Source organism: Oncorhynchus gorbuscha, linkage group LG18, assembly GCF_021184085.1.
Source record: "Oncorhynchus gorbuscha isolate QuinsamMale2020 ecotype Even-year linkage group LG18, OgorEven_v1.0, whole genome shotgun sequence".
NCBI classification, from domain to species: Eukaryota; Metazoa; Chordata; class Actinopteri; order Salmoniformes; family Salmonidae; genus Oncorhynchus; species Oncorhynchus gorbuscha.
In genome coordinates this window covers 15,356,606-15,381,744 of record NC_060190.1, presented here as the reverse complement: position 1 = coordinate 15,381,744, position 25,139 = coordinate 15,356,606, and the positions used below count along the sequence as shown (strand labels likewise).

The 25,139-nt window shown below is 47.1% G+C and overlaps 1 protein-coding gene across 5 annotated transcripts in view; it reads left to right on the top strand.

The window, feature by feature from the left end:
- LOC124004050 (alpha-1,6-mannosylglycoprotein 6-beta-N-acetylglucosaminyltransferase B-like) overlaps positions 1 to 25,139 on the top strand; it is a 229,084-nt gene that overhangs the window by 162,246 nt on the left and 41,699 nt on the right. For all 5 annotated transcript variants that reach the window (XM_046312803.1, XM_046312801.1, XM_046312800.1 and 2 more), the window contains one exon: positions 21,727 to 21,858. In XM_046312803.1, coding sequence (XP_046168759.1) covers positions 21,727 to 21,858 — 132 coding nt within the window. The remainder of the gene's footprint in view (positions 1 to 21,726; positions 21,859 to 25,139) is intronic.

Sequence of the window (25,139 nt, the reverse complement as noted above, 5' to 3'; positions counted from 1 at the left end):
CAGCGGAGTCCACACACATGGGGCTTAAATGGAAAGAGCAGGCAGGTATGGCACGCTATGACGGAGTGCCCCTACTGCTGAGGAGGGGGCAGAGCTGGGGCAGCTTAATGGCTGGCTTCAGGCTGGTGGAGTTATAGTGGCTGGCTGGCTGGCTGGCTGGCTGCAGTCACGCTAGGGGAAGGTAAGGTGGCTTTATTGTGGTTTCAGGGGCTAGTTGTTGGCTCTGAGATCGATTGATATATATTGTTACTTCTTTGTCTTTCTTCATTTCACTCTCTCTCTCTCATAATCCTTCCTCTCAGGGTTCTGAAACTATACTGACAAAAATATAAATGCACATGCAATAATTTCAATGATTTTACTGAGTTACTGTTCATACAAGGAAATCAGTCAATTTAAATAAATAAATTAGGCCCTAATCTATGGATTTCACATGACTGGGCATAGGCCCACCCACTGGGGAGCCAGGCCCAGCCAATCAGAATGAGTTTTTCCCTGCAAAATGACTTTATTACAGACATTGTTACTCCTCCGTTACATCAGCTGTCCGGGTGGCTGGTCTCAGACCATCCCGCAGGTGAAGAAGCCGTATGTGGAGGTCCTGGGCTGGCGATGTTACATGTTCTGTGGTTGTGAGGCTGGTTGACGTACTGCCAAATTCTCTAAAACGACATTGTAGAGAATCAAAATCAAATTGTATTTTTCACATGTGCCGAATACAGCAGGTGTAGACCGTGAACACAATAAAATAACAATAACGAGGCTATATACAGGCGAACCGGGTACGGAGTCAATGTGCGGGGTACAGGTCAGTCAAGGTCATTTGTACATGTAGGTAAGGGTAAAGTGACTTTGCATAGATAACAAACAGCGAGTAGCAGCAATGTAAAAACAAAGGGGCGGGGTCAATGTAAATAGTCCGGGTGGCCATTTGACGAATTGTTCAGCAGTCTTATGGTTTGGGGTAGAAGCTGTTAGAAGCCTTTTGGTCCTAGACTGGGCGCTCCGGTACCACTTGCCGTGGGTAGCAGAGAGAACAGTCTATGACTTGGGTGACAGGAGCCTCTGACAATTTTGACAATTTTTAAATGGACATTCCTGCAATCAGCATGCCAACTCTGCATACCCTCGAAACTTGGCACATCTGTGGCATTGTGTTGTGTGACAAAACTACACATTTTAGAGTGGCCTTTTATTTCCCAAGCACAAGGTGCATATGTGTACTGCTCATGCTGTTTAATCATCTTCTTGATATGTCACACCTGTCAGGTGAATGGATTATGAATGGTATGTAAACAAATGCGTGCACAACATTTGAGAGAAGTAAGCTTTTTGTGTCTGTCTGTCTGTCTGTCTGTCTGTCTGTCTGTCTGTCTGTCTGTCTGTCTGTCTGTCTGTCTGTCTGTCTGTCTGTCTGTCTGTCTGTCTGTCTGTCTGTCTGTCTGTCTGTCTGTCTGTCTGTCTCTGTCTGTCTGTCTCTGTCTCTCTCTGTCTCTGTCTGTCTGTCTCTGTCTGTCTGTCTGTCTCTGTCTGTCTCTGTCTGTCTCTCTCTCTCTCTCTTTGTGTCTCACTCATCTCTCTTTCCCAGACCGGGCAGCGAGGGCCTGGTGGTGGTGAACAGGTTCCAGGTGCCTGCAGACATGGCGAGCGCTGCAGAAACCAGGGAGATCAGTAGTAGTGCCGTTCATCAAACGCCTGCTTCTCACAGAGATGTATTTCTCATCTGACGAGAGAGAGAGAGAGAGAGAGACAGAGAGAGAGAGAGAGAGAGAGAGAGAGAGAGAGAGAGAGAGGAGGCGGAGGGAGGAGAGTGAGAGGGGGAGGAGGGAGGGAGAGTGAGAGGGGGCGGAGGGGAGGAGAGAGAGGGGGGGCGGAGGGAGGAGAGTGAGAAAGAGGCCGGAGGGAGGAGAGAGAGAGAGACACAGAGAGACAGAGAGAGAGACACAGAGAGACAGAGAGAGGTGACACACAGAGACAGAGAGAGAGACACACAGAGAGAGAGACACAGAGAGAGAGAGACTGAGAGAGAGACACTGAGAGAGAGAGTGAGAGAGAGACTGAGAGAGAGAGTGAGAGAGAGAGTGAGAGAGAGAGAGAGAGAGAGGGCCGGAGAGAGGAGAGAGACAGAGAGACAGAGAGAGAGGAGAAGGAGAGAGAGAGAGAGAGAGTGAAAAAGCCATGCAGACTCTGAGAGAAAGAGAAAGCGAGGTATAGTGAGAAGGATATAAAGGGTGAGCTGGTGAGAGAGAAACACAATAACATGGAGCAAGAAAGGATGAAATTTCAGTCTCGCCCAATCGATGGTGAGTTATGTGTGAAGTGCTTCGGTGGAGCCCTGTGGTGCTGTGCTAGAGCTAAAGCTGTGGCTAAAGGGAACACAGATCCCTTCTAAAGGCCAGTTACATCGAACCCCACTCATTTAAAAGCTCAGACAGAGCAACTGCTGCTACTGCTGGCTCTAGACACTAATTGGGTTCAGAGAAGTAAAGGCGGCCCTGCTGTCAAAAGCATCACATGAACTCTGATTCTGAATTGGATGAAGTTGCTCCATAGGCACTGATCTGAGATCAGTTGAGAGTTTCTTCCAAATGGCCAAAGTTAGGATAAGGAAGCGTAGCTGATTGTGTGTTAAACGATCACATACCTCAATGTGAGCTAGCATGAGAGCCCCATAACCATCCATTCAGACGACTGCCTTATGGCAGATAATAACTGAGTAATAGGCACTGAATTTGACATGCCATTACTCCCGGGATGCGCGTCAGGAATATTGCCTTCCTTCCCGTCGCTCCTCGAGGGGCGTTTCCGTCTTTTCTGCTCACCGCCACGAATATGGAAATATTGTCATCTCATTTTCACATGACTTCTAAAAAACGAATTATGGATAATGACGATGTTCCATATTTCCCATTGGCTCGGAGAGAAAAAGGTCCTTCAAAATCAGGTCAAACTAGGGCTGGAGTTTTCTATATCCTCACTAGGGGCAAACTGGCCCATTTTGGTGCAGCCAGGCTTGAAATGAAGTTGAGTGGGATGAGGGTTGATTTTACTAAGAGGAAATACATTGCCCTCTTTTTTCTTTCCCATTATTTCTCTCTCTCTTTTCTCTCTCTTTTCTCTGAACTCTGCGCCTCTCTTTTTTCTCTCTCTTGTTCGTGCTGCTAACTGAGGAGGCTGTAATTGAATCATGTGAGATGAAGATGCAGAACATAATGGCAGTTGTATGTGCTTTTGTATTAGATTGGTGCAGTAATGGCTCTCCTCTCTCCACTCTTCAGATAACCTAAAGAGGGGAAATTGGCATGTTTACCATGTTGGATGTATCTGTCTGTGTCAGTGTACAGAATGTGCTGTGTGACATGTCTAATGACCCAGAGTTTTTCCTGCTCATGCTTGTGTTCAGGAATAACTCCCATCCCACTAGTAATAGAACACAACGTGTTGTGTATGTTGTGCCTGTTCTTCGCCACCACCTCTATACCTGCTGGCTAAAGTGCATAGCCTTTCCACAAATCTTTGTTCCTCACCCTGTTCCCCAGTTGAGTGTCTACAGGGGATTCTAGAGGGCTTACCTCAGCTCAGTCCCCTGTATAATCACCCTCTCTCTCACCAATCAATATATAGTAATTATTACTCTTGTGTTTGTACACTGCCCTGTCAGCAGCCGAGCTGTGTGTGTGTGTGTGTGTGTGTGTGTGTGTGTGTGTGTGTGTGTGTGTGTGTGTGTGTGTGTGTGTGTGTGTGTGTGTGTGTGTGTGTGTGTGTGTGTGTGTGTGTGTGTGTGTGTGTGTGTGTGTGTGTGTGTGTGTGTGTGTGTGTGTGTGTGTGTGTGTGTGTGTGTGTGTGTGTGTGTGTGTGTGTGTGTGTGTGTGCGTGCGTGTGCGTGTGTGTGTGTGTGTGTGTGTTTACACGGGTAACCAAGATGGCGTGTACACCAGTGTGTGTGTGTGTGTACACCAGTGTGTGTGTACACCAGTGTGTGTGTGCGTGTACACCAGTGTGTGTGTGTGTGTGTGTGTGTACACCAGTGTGTGTGTGTACACCAGTGTGTGTGTGTGTGTACACCAGTGTGTGTGTGTGTGTGTGTACACCAGTGTGTGTGTGTACACCAGTGTGTGTGTGTACACCAGTGTGTGTGTGTACACCAGTGTGTGTGTGTGTGTGTGTGTGTGTGTACACCAGTGTGTGTGTGTGTGTGTACACCAGTGTGTGTGTGTACACCAGTGTGTGTGTGTGTGTGTGTACACCAGTGTGTGTGTGTGTGTGTGTACACCAGTGTGTGTGTGTCCTCTCCTCTGTGGCCCCCTTCACAACCAAAGGAGAGGCTTATCCGTCATGATTTAAGGGGAATTTTAGTGAAACAACTGGATTTGCTGACATGTAAAACGGAGCTCAGCCAAAGTGGAAGACAAAGCAGAAGCAGGATCATTATAAATGGAGGCACGCATATGCAGGAGGAACGCTGATCTCAGTCAGAACAGTCTCCCTCTCTCAGTCTCAATGTGTCAGGTCTCTCATTAGTAAGCTGTCAGAGGAGAGAGAGAAGAGGGCTGTGTGTGGAGGAGGAATGTTGGAGGGGTGAGAGAGAGCGTGGAAGAGAGAGGGAGAATCACAAGCCCAGAGGCCCGACTGGAACCCATGGATGTCAGTTAAGGAAGCGCTCCGCACCTCTCTGATTCAGAGGGATGGGTTACATGCAGAAGACACATTTTAGTTGAATGCAGTCCCCTTTCCCTTTTCCCTTCTTTTTCTCTCTGTCTCCACCATTCTCTTTCTATCCTCCCTCCCCCTCGTTCTCTCTGTCTCCACCATTCTCTTTCTTTCCTCCCTCCCCCTCTTTCTCTCTGTCTCCACCATCCTCTTTCTTTCCTCCCTCCCCCTCTTTCTCTCTGTCTCCACCATTCTCTTTCTTTCCTCCCTCCCCCTCTTTCTCTCTGTCTCCACCATTCTCTTTCTTTCCTCCCTCCCCCTCTTTCTCTCTGTCTCCACCATCCTCTTTCTTTCCTCCCTCCCCCTCTTTCTCTCTGTCTCCACCATTCTCTTTCTATCCTCCCTCCCCTCGTTCTCTCTGTCTCCACCATTCTCTCTTTCTTTCCTCCCTCCCCCTCGTTCTTTCTCTGTCTCCACCATTCTCTTTCTTTCCTCCCTCCCCTCTTTCTCTCTGTCTCCACCATTCTCTTTCTTTCCTCCCTCCCCCTCGTTCTCTCTGTCTCCACCATTCTCTTTCTTTCCTCCCTCCCCCTCGTTCTCTCTGTCTCCACCATTCTCTTTCTTTCCTCCCTCCCCTTTCTCTCTGTCTCCACCATTCTCTTTCTTTCCTCCCTCCCCTCTTTCTCTCTGTCTCCACCATTCTCTTTCTTTCCTCCCTCCCCTCGTTCTCTCTGTCTCCACCATTCTCTTTCTTTCCTCCCTCCCCCTCTTTCTCTCTGTCTCCACCATTCTCTTTCTTTCCTCCCTCCCCTCTTTCTCTCTGTCTCCACCATTCTCTTTCTTTCCTCCCTCCCCCTCTTTCTCTCTGTCTCCACCATTCTCTTTCTTTCCTCCCTCCCCCTCTTTCTCTCTGTCTCCACCATTCTCTTTCTTTCCTCCCTCCCCCTCGTTCTCTCTGTCTCCACCATTCTCTTTCTTTCCTCCCTCCCCCTCGTTCTCTCTGTCTCCACCATTCTCTTTCTTTCCTCCCTCCCCTCTTTCTCTCTGTCTCCACCATTCTCTTTCTTTCCTCCCTCCCCCTCGTTCTCTCTGTCTCCACCATTCTCTTTCTTTCCTCCCTCCCCTCTTTCTCTCTGTCTCCACCATTCTCTTTCTTTCCTCCCTCCCCCTCGTTCTCTCTGTCTCCACCATTCTCTTTCTTTCCTCCCTCCCCTCTTTCTCTCTGTCTCCACCATTCTCTTTCTTTCCTCCCTCCCCCTCTTTCTCTCTGTCTCCACCATTCTCTTTTCTTTCCTCCCTCCCCTCTTTCTCTCTGTCTCCACCATTCTCTTTCTTTCCTCCCTCCCCTTTTTCTCTCTGTCTCCACCATTCTCTTTCTTTCCTCCCTCCCCTCTTTCTCTCTGTCTCCACCATTCTCTTTCTTTCCTCCCTCCCCCTCGTTCTCTCTGTCTCCACCATTCTCTTTCTTTCCTCCCTCCCCTCTTTCTCTCTGTCTCCACCATTCTCTTTCTTTCCTCCCTCCCCTCTTTCTCTCTGTCTCCACCATTCTCTTTCTTTCCTCCCTCCCCTCGTTCTCTCTGTCTCCACCATTCTCTTTCTTTCCTCCCTCCCCCTCTTTCTCTCTGTCTCCACCATTCTCTTTCTTTCCTCCCTCCCCCTCTTTCTCTCTGTCTCCACCATTCTCTTTCTTTCCTCCCTCCCCTCTTTCTCTCTGTCTCCACCATTCTCTTTCTTTCCTCCCTCCCCTCTTTCTCTCTGTCTCCACCATTCTCTTTCTTTCCTCCCTCCCCTCTTTCTCTCTGTCTCCACCATTCTCTTTCTTTCCTCCCTCCCCCTCTTTCTCTCTGTCTCCACCATTCTCTTTCTTTCCTCCCTCCCCTCTTTCTCTCTGTCTCCACCATTCTCTTTCTTTCCTCCCTCCCCCTCTTTCTCTCTGTCTCCACCATTCTCTTTCTTTCCTCCCTCCCCCTCTTTCTCTCTGTCTCCACCATTCTCTTTCTTTCCTCCCTCCCCCTCTTTCTCTCTGTCTCCACCATTCTCTTTCTTTCCTCCCTCCCCTTCTTTCTCTCGCCCTCTCTGTTACTCTAGGAACCAGTTTATCCCTTCACTCCCTCTGACAGAGGAGGCGGAGAAGGTATTCCCTCTTTCCTCTCCTCTCTTTGACTCATCTAGCGCTCCTCTCTTCCTCCTCTGGCTGGAGTTAATGGCTTTAGCATCTCCCTTATCTCAGACACACTGTCACACATGTGATACACACACACATGCATTCGCACACACACACACACACATAAATATACACGCATGCACGGCCACACACACACACACACACACACACACACACACACACACACACACACACACACACACACACACACACACACACACACACACACACACACACACACACACACACACACACACACACACACACACACACACACACACACAGCGTAAACTAGAACCAATTAGCAGCATGTCATTTCACTGATTTGTTCCACAACATCCAGTTTCATCACACCCTCCATCAGCAGAGGGAAGACAGCAGAGTAGCAATCACACTCAAACCATCCATGTAATTATCTAATCATCTGCTCCAGCATCCGCCTGTTTGTCCGTATAGGGCCTGCATGTGTGTGTGTGTGTGAGAGAGAGAGGGAACATGCGATACACATGCGCAAGTCTGGCTGTGATACATGTATATACATTAATGCCCAATATACCACAGTGCTGTCACAGTCAGACTTTCATGGCCACTCCCACCCCCTCCCTCCCCTCCCACTCTGCCTGACCCTGTCCTCTAGTCAGCCGAGGGGACGATATGACAGCCTGCTGACAGGCCTGATGGGGCGCCCTTCCCCCCGCTGCTGCTCACACGCTCACACGCTCACCCGGTCACACACACACACACTCTCTCTCTCTCATACACACACAAGCACACCCATGGCTCATCTCATCACCCTGAGCTGCTCCCACTGCGCAGGAGACCCTTCACCCTGCACAGACGCTTAGCCAGATGACAACCTCACACACACAGTTGGACACACACACCCATATCCCTTTCTTCTTTGAGGAGAGAGAGAGAGAGAGAGAGAGAGAGAGAGAGAGAGAGAGAGAGAGAGAGAGAGAGAGAGAGAGAGAGAGAGAGAGAGAGAGAGAGAGAGAGAGAGAGAGAGAGAGAGAGAGAGAGAGGATATAAGGGGTGAGAGAGAGAGAGCAAGAGAGAGGAAAAGGGAGGATATAAGGGGTGAGAGAGAGAGAGCAAGAGAGAGGAAAAGGGAGGATGAAAGGGGTGAGAGAGAGAGAGCGAGAGAGCGAGAGAGAGGAAAAGGGAGGATGAAAGGGGTGAGAGAGCGAGAGAGAGGAAAAGGGAGGATGAAAGGGGTGAGAGAGAGAGAGACCCCCATCTTAATTCACATAATGTAGATATTATCTAAGGTTTTACAAGTACTGAGAGATGTTTGACCTCTGTAGACATGGGGGACCTTGGATTCTCACAGAATAATGATCAGCAACAGAGCACTTCTCCATATTAACCCTATCTGTATCCACCAAAGCCTAACTCACTCCCATCTTCACATAGGCCTACTATGTGGTCACAGTGTTCATTCATAGGGGCTTGCTGATTGGACGCCAGCCCAGAGACAAGGAGGACGCTGGGCGATTGGGCGCCTCTGTGCCCCTGAGTGTCATTGGACATGTGTGTCCTGGCCCTCTGCCATTTCATTTTAAACGAGTGTGTTTGTGTCCCTCGCTTGTCGTAACTCAAACCACATGCCCACCGACATGTCCGCTCTACACAAACAACCCTGGCAATGCCAGTCGCTCACTGTGCCATCCTGGAATCATAATCGGTATTAGTAAGGGGGGCTAAATTAATCAAAAGACTCCCTCGTTTTCCTCTCGTTTCCTCTCTTGCATGATTCTGACAACGTTAGTCACGCTGCAGTGGCGTTGAAGGGCTGAACGGCTGCCAAGAAACGAGGGTATGAAACCAGAAGAAAAGCTAGCCTTTCTGAATGAAGACCAGGTTTTAAAGACTGTTGCTCTGTTTTGTGCTAACTGGCTGTTACTCCTCCTCTTGGAGGAGGGAAAGCAACACCCTGCTACAACTCAACTCCCATGGAGTGGAGAAAGGAACGTGATTGTAGGTGCGGATGACGGAGGCAGAGAATATAACCGTTTACAGGGAATTTATTCTCCTTCACACGGTAAGGTGGGGAAAAGGGGCTGGACGAAACCAAAGCAAAGAAAGTTCAAGTTCCCCCTCTCCTACCTTACCAGCCTACACACCGGTTACATATTCTTAGCACCACCTGGCGCTAACCAAAATACAGGGGGTGGTCCGCCCAGGTCTTAACTAGTATGTATAGACAGAGTAAATACTACGGGTATATGTTTGCCCGCAGGCCTCTTGCCTAAACACTCCCAAGGGGCCTTCCCCTTCCCCCCCTGGGAACAAATGAAACAGAATAATTCACCAAACTTAGTAAACAATTTGAATAAACCAAAAAAACACGAGGTACTATGGTATACACATACCTCTACAGGAGCGGCTACAAAACACTTTCAACATATCTACCAGACCAACAACCAACACAGGACACACAAAGAAGCTCTCTCCCCTGGGGAAGGAACACTGGCTTTTCAAGCTGCAGAAGGAGTTGAAGATCAAGCTATTTCCCCTGACAAAAATCAAATCTAGAGTAGGCTTTCTATTTCACAACAAAGCCTCCTTCACTCACGCCGCCAAACTTACCCTAGTAAAACTGACTATCCTACCGATCCTCGACTTCGGCGATGTCATCTACAAAATAGCTTCCAATACTCTACTCAGCAAACTGGATGCAATTTATCACAGTGCCATTTGTTTTGTTACTAAAGCACCTTATACCACCCACCACTGCGACCTGTATGCTCTAGTCGGCTGGCCCTCGCTACATATTCGTCGCCAGACCCGCCAGTAAAGCTCCGCCTTATCTCAGTTCACTGGTCACGATGGCAACACCCACCCGTAGCACGCGCTCCAGCAGGTGTATCTCAATGATCATCCCTAAAGCCAACACCCCATTTGGCCGCCTTTCCTTCCAGTTCTCTGCTGCCTGTGACTGGAACGAATTGCAAAAATCGCTGAAGTTGGAGACTTTTATCTCCCTCACCAACTTTAAACATCTGCTATCTGAGCAGCTAACTGATCGCTGCAGCTGTACATAGTCCATCGGTAAATAGCCCACCCGATTTACCTACCTCATCCCCATACTGTTTTTATGTATTTACTTTTCTGCTATTTTGCACACCAGTATCTCTACCTGCACATGACCATCTGATCATTTATCACTCCAGTGTTAATCTGCTAAATTGTAATTATCCGCCTACCTCCTCATGCCTTTTGCACACATTGTATATAGACTCTTTTTTTTTCTACTGTGTTATTGACTTGTTTATTGTTTACTCCATGTGTAACTCTGTGTTGTTGTCTGTTCACACTGCTATGCTTTATCTTGGCCAGATCGCAGTTGTAAATGAGAACTTGTTCTCAACTAGCCTACCTGGTTAAATAAAGGTGAAATAAAAAAATAAAAATAGCAATTACTATGTATAATTAATCACATCACGAGTGAGCTCACCATTGATCTAAATGATAGAGTAAAACACTTTCTAGAAATCGAAAGTAATCCGACGATTAGTTTCAGCGCACCACCATGCTTTCTTTCTGTTTATTGGTCTGTTTATAGTATGCATGTTGAAGGGGTGTGTCGTGTACCATCGTTCACATCCCACCATTCACTTCCAGAAGTTCTCAAAAAATGAGTGAACCCTTACTCATCTCATTTTGTTATAGCATCTTTGGTCCGACAGACGATTACGTGAAACCCAGAATGCATTGTATGTCAACAAACATGGCTCCACACATCATAATCAGTACAACCTTCAAAAAGTATTGTACACACATACTATGTGCCCATTACAATCTATGCAAGAATTGGAATGCATGATTTATCACCGGTACTTGAAAACATGAGAATAAAACAGTAAATATATCAATAATTACAGAATCAAAATATTTTCTGATAGTGATTTATTGATACAAATGGCGCGTGCCAGCAGTCAATTACATAACCTCTCACTCTGACCCATTCAGTGTTGTTGTTTATGTATGTATCTCTTGAGCTAAGCTGTGGCATTAGCAATGTCTTTCAAAAGGAGACAATTCACAAATGCGGAAATTCTGGAGATTTCTTACAATTCTGACAATGAGTCAGTATGAAAGTCAGGAATCAGATTCTGACAGAGACCATGAGGAGCTGCCCCCCAGCCATTGAGAACCCCGAATCTGAGGACCCCTTGTCCACTGACAACGTCCCAGTTCCCTTTGAAGATGCTGGTGGTGATGGAGGCAGACCGACAGTGGATGAAGTACAGGAGTTCTGTGGTAGCTGGAAGGCTGCCAGCCATTTCACCCCTCCTGGCCCTGCTGTTTGCTTTGATGAGTCCCAGTCTGGAGTGCAATACCCCTTGCCATTTCCATCTGAGGCAGAGTGCTTCAAGTTGTAACTGACAGAGAGGCTGGTGGGAGACATAGTAGAGACCAATTGCTAAGCCTTGGAGCTACAGAAGAAGAGTGAGCTAGCAGTAGGGGGGACAACCACAATTAGTGAAATGTATACCTTCCTGGTAACAGTCCTCATGGGGATAGTAAATAATAACTCCCTAAGAGAATACTGGAGCGCCGATCCTATGTTTGCATCTCCCTTCTGCATTCTGCTGTGATGACTGCATTTCGTCAACAATGCTACTGCCATCCTAAACGACCAGTTATACAAAATTAGAAATGTTCTTACCAGCCTAACAATAGCATTTGGTTGAGTGTGCCATGCAAAGACCTATGCATTGATGAGCACGAGAGGCTCGGGGTGTCCTTGTCCGTGGTGATGACCATGCTGGCTCCTCACCTCAGCAAGGGACACACTTTGTACGTGGACAGCAGTCCCACACACTCTTCCAGCATCTGCTCTCCAACAACACAGGGGCTTGTGGCATGGTCAGGTCAAACAGGAAGGGGATTCCGGCATTCGGATGCAGGAAGATGCAGAGAGGGGAGGTGGAGTTCAAGGAGCACGGTCAACAACTGGCAGTAAAGTGGCATGACAAACGAGACGTCCATGTCTTCTCCACTGTCCATACAGCAGCCTTGTCGGCCACAGAGAAGGTGGACCACCTGACGGGAGAGAGAAACATCAAACCAGACTGTGTGCTTGACTATAACCTCATAATGGGGGCAGTAGATACGGTGGACATGATAAACAGCTTTGTGAAATGCCCTCGGAAAACAACCAGGCGGTATAAAAATATTTTTCCATCTGATCAATGCAGCCCTCAATGGCCACATAGTTCAGGTGATGATGATTACTGAGCAAGGGAGGTTTTGTAATTGGACGTACAGTTCACATGAAAGTCACATACAGAAACTATTAACGTAATAAGGCACTTACTTTGATAGAAACGCAGCCTGGATTTGAACCAGTGTGTCTGTAGTGACGCCTATAGCACTGAGATGCTGTGCCTTAGACCGCTGGGGAGTCATAAGCCTTCAGAATACAACGCTAGCTAATACTTCTCTGACGCAATTAGCATTGTTTTCCAGAGCTAATAAAATAATGTAGTTAGCTACCTAAGCATTGAGTATAACACCATAAAGGTTATGAAACGAGTAACGTTACCTTGCGTGTCCGCGGTTATAAGGAATATACACAAAAACATTATGTTACAGTAGAAACGACATCACGTGACATGCAGAAACGATTTTAACTTAATAAGGCACTTACTTTGATAGAAACATTTCCAAAGTTGTTATTGGTAACGAAAACAACTATGACTGCGATGCAGGTAACATTGTGTGTGCAGGACAGGAGATGAGCAAATGTCTGCAGACTTGAACTGCACTAACAATTGGGAAGTGTTTGGGGAATTTTGTCCGGGTTAGAAATGTCAGAAAAATGAATTGGTCCGCAAAAGTAAAAAATGACTACTTTTATGTGAATGAATGAGCCGGAACACACCTCAATTCAAACTGTTCTCAGAAAATAAAAAAAACTTGCTCAAAAATAATTTGAAATTGACAAATTGAAAAACAGCCTATAATTAAAAACAGGCTGCGTGCCTTGGTTTGTGGGCAGCGGGATGAAATGCACTGATGCGTAACAATCACATTCTGGAATGGAGAGAACATTCTAAGAGTTAGAGATGTTTGGAAGGCAACGTTTATCTCTTTCTCCTATGCCGAGTCTCCTCCTCTATATCTGAACTGCCAATGCATCGCTGTTACTAGACAGAACCTTAGTGATATATCTTCCTCACTTCCTCACTTCATCTGACCTGACCTCTGCCCCATAGTGCTCGCTCCTCCCCAACTCACGGCGGTCGTGGTGACTGGTACCAGACTGTGTCTTTCCTCCTCCCATATGATCCCCGATGGCTAACGATAACACATCCTGACGGAATGGAAACGTTTTCTACTCCCCTCTCTCCCTCAGTGACACGAACAAGTATATTTAGTGATTTCATAAGTCAAGAAATCAGAACCCAACACTGTCACCACACGTAGAAAACACACAGCCTCCCCCCACACACCACACGGTGTGTTCAACAAAGTGTAAGTCTACACACAGCCTCCCCCCACACACCACACGGTGTGTTCAACAAAGTGTAAGTCTACACACAGCCTCCCCCCACACACCACACGGTGTGTTCAACAAAGTGTAAGTCTACACACAGCCTCCCCCACACACCACACGGTGTGTTCAACAAAGTGTAAGTCTACACACAGCCTCCCCCCACACACCACACGGTGTGTTCAACAAAGTGTAAGTCTACACACAGCCTCCCCCACACACCACACGGTGTGTTCAACAAAGTGTAAGTCTACACACAGCCTCCCCCCCCACACACCACACGGTGTGTTCAACAAAGTGTGCCCCACTACACACAGACGCTCCTATCGGACTCAGTACCACCAAGCCTTATATAATGTATCATTAAAGCGTAAAGCTTATGCTCTTTCATGTATTAATACCTTACAGTAAAAGACTCCACTAGAGATTGTCTTCCATTAGGCTCATACTCTGACAAAATGTTGATTTATTTGTATACATACAGTACATGCAGTACTGCAGGAGTGTTGTGTTTAACTGTCAGTACAGTAAAGAGCAGTACTTTAGTTTTGTCTTTGCTTGTTATGTGAAATAGGCTACATGGGAGTGTGAGCGATGTGAAGGACAGAGAAATCGTGGGGATATGTTGGTTGGGTGGGGAGGGGGATTCTTGATGGGAGAAGGGCTCAATCCTGCCATTCAGGGCCGGACGGACGAGTGTGGGTGAAGAGGTGGAGGAGGGAGACAGTGGCAGCTCATCTTGTCTGCGGTGAAACCTCTTTCAGAAATCCCATCAAATTGCAGAGGCGCACGCACACACACACACACACAGACAGACGTCAGCCACACTTATCTCCTCTCACTCTCAAGGATGAGATTCCGACAGAGACTTACAGTATTAGACTCACATACTCTCCTCTTTCTAACAAGAGCTCTCAGAACTATATTTACTGCGTAACAGGGCCTGGAGATAGTAGGTTATAGACAACAGCATCCTGTCTCACTCCATACAAATGACCCTCTCATCCCAACACATGACATGCTGTACGGGCTGTGTTTGGCGTGAGAGGCTTGTTAAAGGCTGCTGTGTTTATAGCATATTCAACAGTGGTGTCCTTGAGTCTGTAGGGAAATAGATGAGCAGAGGAACTTGTTGTGTCTGTATCGTGTGTGTTTCGGTAATAAATGTGTGTGTGTGTGTGTGTGTGTGTGTGTGTGTGTGTGTGTGTGTGTGTGTGTGTGTGTGTGTGTGTGTGTGTGTGTGTGTGTGTGTGTGTGTGTGTGTGTGTGTGTGTGTGTGTGTGTGTGTGTGTGTGTGTGTGTGTGTGTGTGTGTGTGTGTGTGTGTGTGTGGTGTTTGCTGTCTGAGCTCCAAAACACATGCATGGAGACACACTGTCTCTTTCTCTCTCCCTCTCCCTTTCTCTCCTTCATTATAGCGTTGGGAATGTTACTTCAAATGAGTGTGTGTTTTATTTGCTCGTATTACAGTATGCGGTCATTCACATCAACTTCCTTTTCCAAATGCACTTATTGTAAGTCCCTCGGGATAAGAGGGTCTGCTCAATCAAACCTAAAACATAAGCGTGTTCTGTAGAGAGAGGAAATTGACTGTAGCCCACCTCCACCACCATGTCCATTAGCCTTGTCTCCATCTGTCACGATGGGCCAACACACACACACACACACACACACACACACACACACACACACACACACACACACACACACACACACACACACACACACACACACACACACACACACACACACACAACCCACAACCCAACCCCTCAGATCTCTCACCCAGACCACTCACAGGTCAGCTGTCCAATAGGGACTTGGTCGGCACGGTAACGCCGAGGTTTTAGCCAATCGATGCGAAAGAAAATGGAGTCAAGTGACGGGAGTGAAAGCAGACACAGCCCTGTGGTCTCAGGGGTGATCTCTACTTCTTCACGTCTAGTAGGAGGAAATGGATACAGTGCAAATTGATGAGGGAAAGACATGAGAAACATAGGAGAATCCTTCCGCCCACTGGGGTATAGCAGAAATCAGTGAAGGCAAGGGTTTTGGGTTGCAGTAGATTCCTTTTATTTTTAAATGGTAAGGAGTTTGGAATGTTGTGGGGGAATCAATGGTAGGATCACTGTACCGTGGAGAGAGCAATGTGTGTGAGAGACACACACACTGACACACAGAAGTAGACCGCACACACACACTGACACACAGAAGTAGACCTCACACACTCACACACTCATACACTCACACACTCACACACTCACACACTCACACACTCATACACTGACACACAGAAGTAGACCACTCACACACACACGCGTGCGCGCACACACACACACACACACACACACACACACACACACACACACACACACACACACACACACACACACACACACACACACACACACACACACACACACACACACACACACACACACACACACACACACACAGAAGTAGACCACACACACTCACACACAGACACACACATCCTCTCTCACACAGGCTCCAACTATCACTCTTCCTTAATAATGCAAAAAACTAAACCACCCACTGGCAGGGATTCTCTCTGCATCTCTCTCTCTCTGACACACACTCCTCTTTCGTCCTCTCCCTCGCTCCTCTCATCTCTGAAACAGACACATGTCTCCCCGGTCGGTGCCCCTTTGACCGTATGATGTGTAGATCTCCCTCTTTTTCTGATGCTGTTGCCCGCTCACTGTTCTGGCCATCTGCTACTCATACAGTTTGTATCACACTACTGAACGGTGCTTCACCCTCATCCTCAACGCAGTGCTGTCGGTTGATCTAGCTGATTGATTGATGTTTCATTGTGTTTCTCTAATGCTCGGGGGCTTGGAAGCAGGTTCAACGTCTCTCTCGTCATAGTACGATAATGAGTTGGTGGTTTATTCAAAGTGACTTCCTGTGAATGCAGTACAGGACCGAAGGTGTTTTGACCTGACCAGGATCGACTTTTGACCCGACATTCCAGGGCACAGTGTTTCCTGGTCAGGGTCATGTGGTCAGTGACTCCTGGTCTGAAGTATACAACAGGTGCCCATGCAGGCATCTAGCAGCGCAGCAGGTAGACTTGTTGTTAAAGCTGGTGCCAATATCTGAGCTGACAAGGTAGAAAATCGGCCACTGTGCCCTTGAGCAAGCCACTTCACCCTCATTTTCTCCAGGGGTGCCGTACTACTATGGCTAACCCTGTAAATCAACACTTTTCACTGCACCGATCCCGTGTATGTGACAATAACACATTTCAATTTCATAACCTTCTTCAGCCAACTGATCAATGGAAACCATAGTTAATGTAACCTCTGCTCTGTCTGTGTGCTGTGTGTTTGAAACACACGGTAGTTAATATAACCTCTGCTCTGTCTGTGTGCTGTGTGTTTGAAACACACGGTGGTTAATGTAACCTCTGCTCTGTCTGTGTGCTGTGTGTTTGAAACACACGGTGGTTAATGTAACCTCTGCTATGTCTGTGTGCTCTGTGTTTGAAACACACGGTAGTTAATGTAACCTCTGCTCTGTCTGTGTGCTGTGTGTTTGAAACACACGGTAGTTAATATAACCTCTGCTCTGTCTGTGTGCTGTGTGTTTGAAACACACGGTGGTTAATGTAACCTCTGCTATGTCTGTGTGCTCTGTGTTTGAAACACACGGTAGTTAATGTAACCTCTGCTCTGTGTTTGAACCATACAGTAGTTAATGTAACCTCTGCTCTGTGTTTGAACCGTACAGTAGTTCATGTAACCTCTGCTCTGTGTGTTTGAACCGTACAGTAGTTCATGTAACCTCTGCTCTGTGTTTGAACCGTACAGCAGTTAATGTAACCTCTGCTCTGTGTTTGAACCATACAGTAGTTAATGTAACCTCTGCTCTGTGTGTTTGAAACATAAAGTAGTTAATGTAACCTCTGCTCTGTGTGTTTGAAACATACAGTAGTTAATGTAACCTCTGCTCTGTGTGTTTGAACCATACAGTAGTTAATGTAACCTCTGCTCTGTGTGTTTGAACCATACAGTAGTTAATGTAACCCCTGCTCTGTGTGTTTGAACCATACAGTAGTTAATGTAACCCCTGCTCTGTGTGTTTGAACCATACAGTAGTTAATGTAACCCCTGCTCTGTGTGTTTGAACCATACAGTAGTTCATGTAACCTCTGCTCTGTGTGTTTGAACCATACAGTAGTTAATGTAACCTCTGCTCTGTGTGTTTGAACCATACAGTAGTTCATGTAACCTCTGCTCTGTGTGTTTGAACCATACAGTAGTTAATGTAACCCCTGCTCTGTGTGTTTGAACCATACAGTAGTTAATGTAACCCCTGCTCTGTGTGTTTGAACCATACAGTAGTTAATGTAACCCCTGCTCTGTGTGTTTGAACCATACAGTAGTTAATGTAACCTCTGCTCTGTGTGTTTGAACCATACAGTAGTTAATGTAACCCCTGCTCTGTGTGTTTGAACCATACAGTAGTTAATGTAACCTCTGCTCTGTGTGTTTGAACCATTCAGTAGTTAATGTAACCTCTGCTCTGTGTGTTTGAACCGTACAGTAGTTAATGTAACCTCTGCTCTGTGTGTTTGAACCATACAGTAGTTCATGTAACCTCTGCTCTGTGTGTTTGAACTATACAGTAGTTAATGTAACCTCTGCTCTGTGTGTTTGAACCGTACAGTAGTTAATGTAACCTCTGCTCTGTGTGTTTGAACCATACAGTAGTTAATGTAACCTCTGCTCTGTGTGTTTGAACTATACAGTAGTTAATGTAACCTCTGCTCAGTGTGTTTGAACCATACAGTAGTTAATTTAACCTCTGCTCTGTGTGTTTGAACCATACAGTAGTTAATGTAACCTCTGCTCTGTGTGTTTGAAACATAAAGTAGTTAATATAACCTTTGCTCTGTGTGTTTGAACCGTACAGTAGTTAATATAACCTCTGCTCTGTGTGTTTGAACCATACAGTAGTTAATGTAACCTCTGCTCTGTGTGTTTGAAACATACAGTAGTTAATGTAACCTCTGCTCTGTGTGTTTGAACCATTCAGTAGTTAATGTAACCTCTGGTCTGTGTGTTTGAACCGTACAGTAGTTAATGTAACCCCTGCTTTGTGTTTGAACCGTACAGTAGTTCATGTAACCTCTGCTCTGTGTTTTTGAACCGTACAGTAGTTCATGTAACCCCTGCTCTGTGTGTTTGAACCGTACAGTAGTTAATGTAACCCCTGCTCTGTGTGTTTGATCTGTACAGTAGTTCATTTAACCCCTGTGTGTTTGAACCGTACAGTAGTTCATGTAACCCCTGCTCTGTGTGTTTGAACCGTACAAATCAAATCAAATCAAATTTTATTTGTCACATACACATGGTTAGCAGATGTTAATGCGAGTGTAGCGAAATGCTTGTGCTTCTAGTTCCGACAATGCAGTGATAACCAACAAGTAATCTAACTAACAATTCCAAAACTACTGTCTTATACACAGTGTAAGGGGATAAGGAATATGTACATAAGGATATATGAATGAGTGATGGTACAGAGCAGCATACAGTAGATGGTATCGAGTACAGTATATACATATGAGATGAGTGTGTAGACAAAGTAAACAAAGTGGCATAGTTAAAGTGGCTAGTGATACATGTATTACATAAGGATGCAGTCGATGATGTAGAGTACAGTATATACATATGCATATGAGATGAATAATGTAGGGTAAGTAACATTATATAAGGTAGCATTGTTTAAAGTGGCTAGTGATATATTTACATCATTTCCCATCAATTCCCATTATTAAAATGGCCGGACTTGGGTCAGTGTCAATGACAGTGTGTTGGCAGCAGCCACTCAATGTTAGTGGTGGCTGTTTAACAGTCTGATGGCCTTGAGATAGAAGCTGTTTTTCAGTCTCTCGGTCCCAGCTTTGATGCACCTGTACTGACCTCGCCTTCTGGATGATAGCGGGGTGAACAGGCAGTGGTTCGGGTGGTTGATGTCCTTGACACAACAGTGGTAGGCTTGATTACAAACAACGACGAGACGGCCTACAGGAAGGAGGTGAGGGCCCTCGGAGTGTGGTGTCAGGAAAATAACCTCACACTCAACGTCAACAAAACTAAGGAGATGATTGTGGACTTCAGGAAACAGCAGAGGGAACACCCCCCTATCCACATCGATGGAACAGTAGTGGAGAGGGTAGCTAGTTTTAAGTTCCTCGGCATACACATCACAGACAAACTGAATTGGTCCACTCACACTGACAGCATCGTGAAGAAGGCGCAGCAGTGCCTATTCAACCTCAGGAGGCTGAAGAAATTCGCCTTGTCACCAAAAGCACTCACAAACTTCTACAGATGCACAATCGAGAGCATCCTGGCGGGCTGTATCACCGCCTGGTACGGCAACTGCTCCGCCCTCAACCGTAAGGCTCTCCAGAGGGTAGTGAGGACTGCACAACGCATCACCGGGGGCAAACTACCTGCCCTCCAGGACACCTACACCACCCGTTGTTACAGGAAGGCCATAAAGATCATCAAGGACATCAACCACCCGAACCACTGCCTGTTCACCCCGCTATCATCCAGAAGGCGAGGTCAGTACAGGTGCATCAAAGCTGGGACCGAGAGACTGAAAAACAGCTTCTATCTCAAGGCCATCAGACTGTTAAACAGCCACCACTAACATTGAGTGGCTGCTGCCAACACACTGTCATTGACACTGACCCAACTCCAGCCATTTTAATAATGGGATTGATGGGAAATGATGTAAATATATCACTAGCCACTTTAAACAATGCTACCTTATATAATGTTACTTACCCTACATTATTCATCTCATATGCATATGTATATACTGTACTCTACATCATCGACTGCATCCTTATGTAACACATGTATCACTAGCCACTTTAACTATGCCACTTTGTTTACTTTGTCTACACACTCATCTCATATGTATATACTGTACTCGATACCATCTACTGTATGCTGCTCTGTACCATCACTCATTCATATATCCTTATGTACATGTTCCTTATCCCCTTACACTGTGTATAAGACAGTAGTTTTGGAATTGTTAGTTAGATTACTTGTTGGTTATCACTGCATTGTCGGAACTAGAAGCACAAGCATTTCGCTACACTCGCATTAACATCTGCTAACCATGTGTATGTGACAGATAAAATTTGATTTGATTTGATTTGATTTGATGATCTTTATGGCCTTCCTGTAACAACGGGTGGTGTAGGTGTCCTGGAGGGCAGGTAGTTTGCCCCCGGTGATGCGTTGTGCAGTCCTCACTACCCTCTGGAGAGCCTTACGGTTGAGGGCGGAGCAGTTGCCATACCAGGCGGTGATACAGCCCGCCAGGATGCTCTCGATTGTGCATCTGTAGAAGTTTGTGAGTGCTTTTGGTGACAAGCCGAATTTCTTCAGCCTCCTGAGGTTGAATAGGCGCTGCTGCGCCTTCTTCACGACGCTGTCAGTGTGAGTGGACCAATTCAGTTTGTCTGTGATGTGTATGCCGAGGAACTTAAAACTAGCTACCCTCTCCACTACTGTTCCATCGATGTGGATAGGGGGGAGTTCCCTCTGCTGTTTCCTGAAGTCCACAATCATCTCCTTAGTTTTGTTGACGTTGAGTGTGAGGTTATTTTCCTGACACCACACTCCGAGGGCCCTCACCTCCTCCCTGTAGGCCGTCTCGTCGTTGTTGGTAATCAAGCCTACCACTGTTGTGTCGTCCGCAAACTTGATGATTGAGTTGGAGGCGTGCGTGGCCACGCAGTCGTGGGTGAACAGGGAGTACAGGAGAGGGCTCAGAACGCACCCTTGTGGGGCCCCCGTGTTGAGGATCAGCGGGGAGGAGATGTTGTTGCCTACCCTCACCACCTGGGGGCGGCCCGTCAGGAAGTCCAGTACCCAGTTGCACAGGGCGGGGTCGAGGCCCAGGGTGTCGAGCTTGATGACGAGCTTGGAGGGTACAATGGTGTTGAATGCCGAGCTGTAGTCGATGAACAGCATTCTCACATAGGTATTCCTTGTAACCCCTGGTCTGTGTGTTTGAACCGTACAGTAGTTAATGTAACCTCTGCTTTGTGTGTTTGAACCGTACAGTAGTTAATGTAACCTCTGCTCTGTGTGTTTGAACCGTACAGTAGTTAATGTAACCCCTGGTCTGTGTGTTTGAACCGTACAGTAGTTCATGTAACCCCTGGTCTGTGTGTTTGAACTATACAGTAGTTCATGTAACCTCTGGTCTGTGTGTTTGAACCGTACAGTAGTTCATGTAACCCCTGCTCTGTGTGTTTGAACCATACAGTAGTTCATGTAACCCCTGGTCTGTGTGTTTGAACCGTACAGTAGTTCATGTAACCTCTGCTCTGTGTTTCTGTCTCATAGATTTCTCGGGGTGCCCCCAGGCAGAGGGAGCTGCCCCTTGACAGGACCTCTGCCCTTTGACCTCATCTACACAGACTACCACGGCATGCAGCAGATGAAGCAGCACATGGGGCTTTCGCTCAAGAGACACAAGTATGTGTGTGTGTGTGTGTGTGTGTGTGTGTGTGTGTGTGTGTGTGTGTGTGTGTGTGTGTGTGTGTGTGTGTGTGTGTGTGTGTGTGTGTGTGTGTGTGTGTGTGTGTGTGTGTGTGTGTGTGTGTGTGTGTGTGTGCGTGCGTGCGTGCGTGTGCGCGTACGTGCCAGTGTGTATAATATACATGTGTCAGTGTGTTATCATAGCTCAGGTTTACGGCCTGTGTTTATGAGTCCGTAATGGCTGCTTATTAGATGCTACTGAAGTGTCTCTCTGCTCGTAACTCACACAGTTAGTTAATCCCCTATAGGTCAGTAAAACATCCCTCAGTCTCCGGCCAGACTGTCAGTCCTGTCTAATCCTATGATGGAAGGGGCGGGGGGGCATCAATACAAAAGGACAGCACCACAGCAGTAACAATACACACTCTCTCCATCAATTGAGAATTACATGACAGGTCTTCCTTTTGAAGTCCACACAGGCATAAATGCATTCAGAGAAACACAAACACACACATAGACAACAAAAAGCACTTACAGTTGAAGTCGGAAGTTTACATACACTTAAGTTGGAGTCATTAAAACTTGTTTTCAACCACTCCACAAATGTCTTGTTAACAAACTATAGTTTTGGAAAGTGCATGACACAAGTAATTTTTCCAACAATTGTTTACAGACAGATTATTTCACTAAGTCACTGTATCACAATTCCAGTGGGTCAGAAGTTTACATACACTATGTTGACTGTGCTTTTAAACAGCTTGGAAAATGCCAGAAAATTATGCCATGGCTTTAGAAGCTTCTGATAGGCTAATTTACATCATTTGAGTCAATTGGAGGTGCACCTGTGGATGTATTTCAAGGCCTACCTTCAAACACAGTGCCTCCCTGCTTGACATGAACCAGATACACACAGACATGTTCAGTGCCGTCTGTCTGACATACACCATTGGCAGATTGTTCTGCTCAGCAACAAATAGCACCAACTGGAACGCATACAGCACAACGCTCATACCAGCTCATCTTCTATATACAGTATGCTCCAGCTCAGCTGCCAACAGCTTATTATTGCTGTTGTACTGGTTGGGTTCTGCGTCGAGGTTAACTATCGATCGTAGGGAGGCACTGAGAGAACGAGAGAGCGAGATAGAGGGGAAGAAAGATAGAAGGGAGAGTGCAAATGGAAGAGTGGCAAGCCTCTTGACTCAAACTGACACCAGATAACAGCCGATGCCCACACCATGTATTTTTTAAATCCAATTATGAATGAGGGATGAGAGAGTTTTGGTAGTCGTGTGTGTGTGTGTGTGTGTGTGTGTGTGTGTGTGTGTGTGTGTGTGTGTGTGTGTGTGTGTGTGTGTGTGTGTGTGTGTGTGTGTGTGTGTGTGTGTGTGTGTGTGTGTGTGTGTGTGTGTGTGTGTGTGTGTGTGTGTGTGTGTGTGTGTGTGTGTGTGTGTGTGTGTGTGTGCGCGCGAGCGCAAGAGCATGGTAAGTGAACCCTGAAATCCACCCAGCAGCCTCTCTGGCTGTGTGTGTGTGGACGTGTTTAATTGTGCTTGTGGGGACCAGAAGTCCCCACAGGAAAAGTAAACAAACAAAAAGTTAGTCAAATACTATCTCTATGGGATTTAGGGTTAGAATTAGGTTCAGGGTTAGGAGCTAGGGTTAAGTTTAGGGTTATGGTTAGGTTTTGGGGTTAAGTTTAGGGTCAGGCTTAAGGTTAGGGTTAAGCTATTTTGCTTAACTTGTGTCACGCCACACGGTTAGTTGTACAAGATTGTGTTTGTGTGCCTGTGTATCACGTTGCAGCGAAGACCCAGATGCAGACAGTGTCGAAGTAACAAAAGTGTATTACTAGAACAGGGGGCAGGCAAAACGACAGGTCAAGGGCAGGCAGAGATCAGTAGTCCAGATCAGAGTCCAAAAGCTACAGAACAGCAGGCAGTCTCAGGGTCAGGGCAGGCACAGGTCAATCATCCAGTGTGGTGTGACAAGGTACAGAACAGCAGGCAGTCTCAGGGTCAGGGCAGGCACAGGTCAATCATCCAGTGTGGTGTGACAAGGTACAGAACAGCAGGCAGTCTCAGGGTCAGGGCAGGCACAGGTCAATCATCCAGTGTGGTGTGACAAGGTACAGAACAGCAGGCAGTCTCAGGGTCAGGGCAGGCACAGGTCAATCATCCAGTGTGGTGTGACAAGGTACAGAACAGCAGGCAGTCTCAGGGTCAGGGCAGGCACAGGTCAATCATCCAGTGTGGTGACAAGGTACAGAACAGCAGGCAGTCTCAGGGTCAGGGCAGGCACAGGTCAATCATCCAGTGTGGTGTGACAAGGTACAGAACAGCAGGCAGTCTCAGGGTCAGGGCAGGCACAGGTCAATCATCCAGTGTGGTGTGACAAGGTACAGAACAGCAGGCAGTCTCAGCAGGCAGTCAAGGTACAGAACAGCAGACAAGGTACAGAACAGCAGGCAGTCTCAGGGTCAGGGCAGGCACAGGTCAATCATCCAGTGTGGTGTGACAAGGTACAGAACAGCAGGCAGTCTCAGGGTCAGGGCAGGCACAGGTCAATCATCCAGTGTGGTGTGACAAGGTACAGAACAGCAGGCAGGCTCAGGGTCAGGGCAGGCACAGGTCAATCATCCAGTGTGGTGTGACAAGGTACAGAACAGCAGGCAGGCTCAGGGTCAGGGCAGGCACAGGTCAATCATCCAGTGTGGTGTGACAAGGTACAGAACAGCAGGCAGGCTCAGGGTCAGGGCAGGCACAGGTCAATCATCCAGTGTGGTGTGACAAGGTACAGAACAGCAGGCAGTCTCAGGGTCAGGGCAGGCAGGTCAATCATCCAGTGTGGTGTGACAAGGTACAGAACAGCAGGCAGTCTCAGGGTCAGGGCAGGCACAGGTCAATCATCCAGTGTGGTGTGACAAGGTACAGAACAGCAGGCAGTCTCAGGGTCAGGGCAGGCACAGGTCAATCATCCAGTGTGGTGTGACAAGGTACAGAACAGCAGGCAGTCTCAGGGTCAGGGCAGGCACAGGTCAATCATCCAGTGTGGTGTGACAAGGTACAGAACAGCAGGCAGGTCTCAGGGTCAAGGTACAGGCACAGGTCAATCAGCCAGTGTGGTGTGACAAGGTACAGAACAGCAGGCAGTCTCAGGGTCAGGGCAGGCACAGGTCAATCAGCCAGTGTGGTGTGACAAGGTACAGAACAGCAGGCAGTCTCAGGGTCAGGGCAGGCACAGGTCAATCAGCCAGTGTGGTGTGACAAGGTACAGAA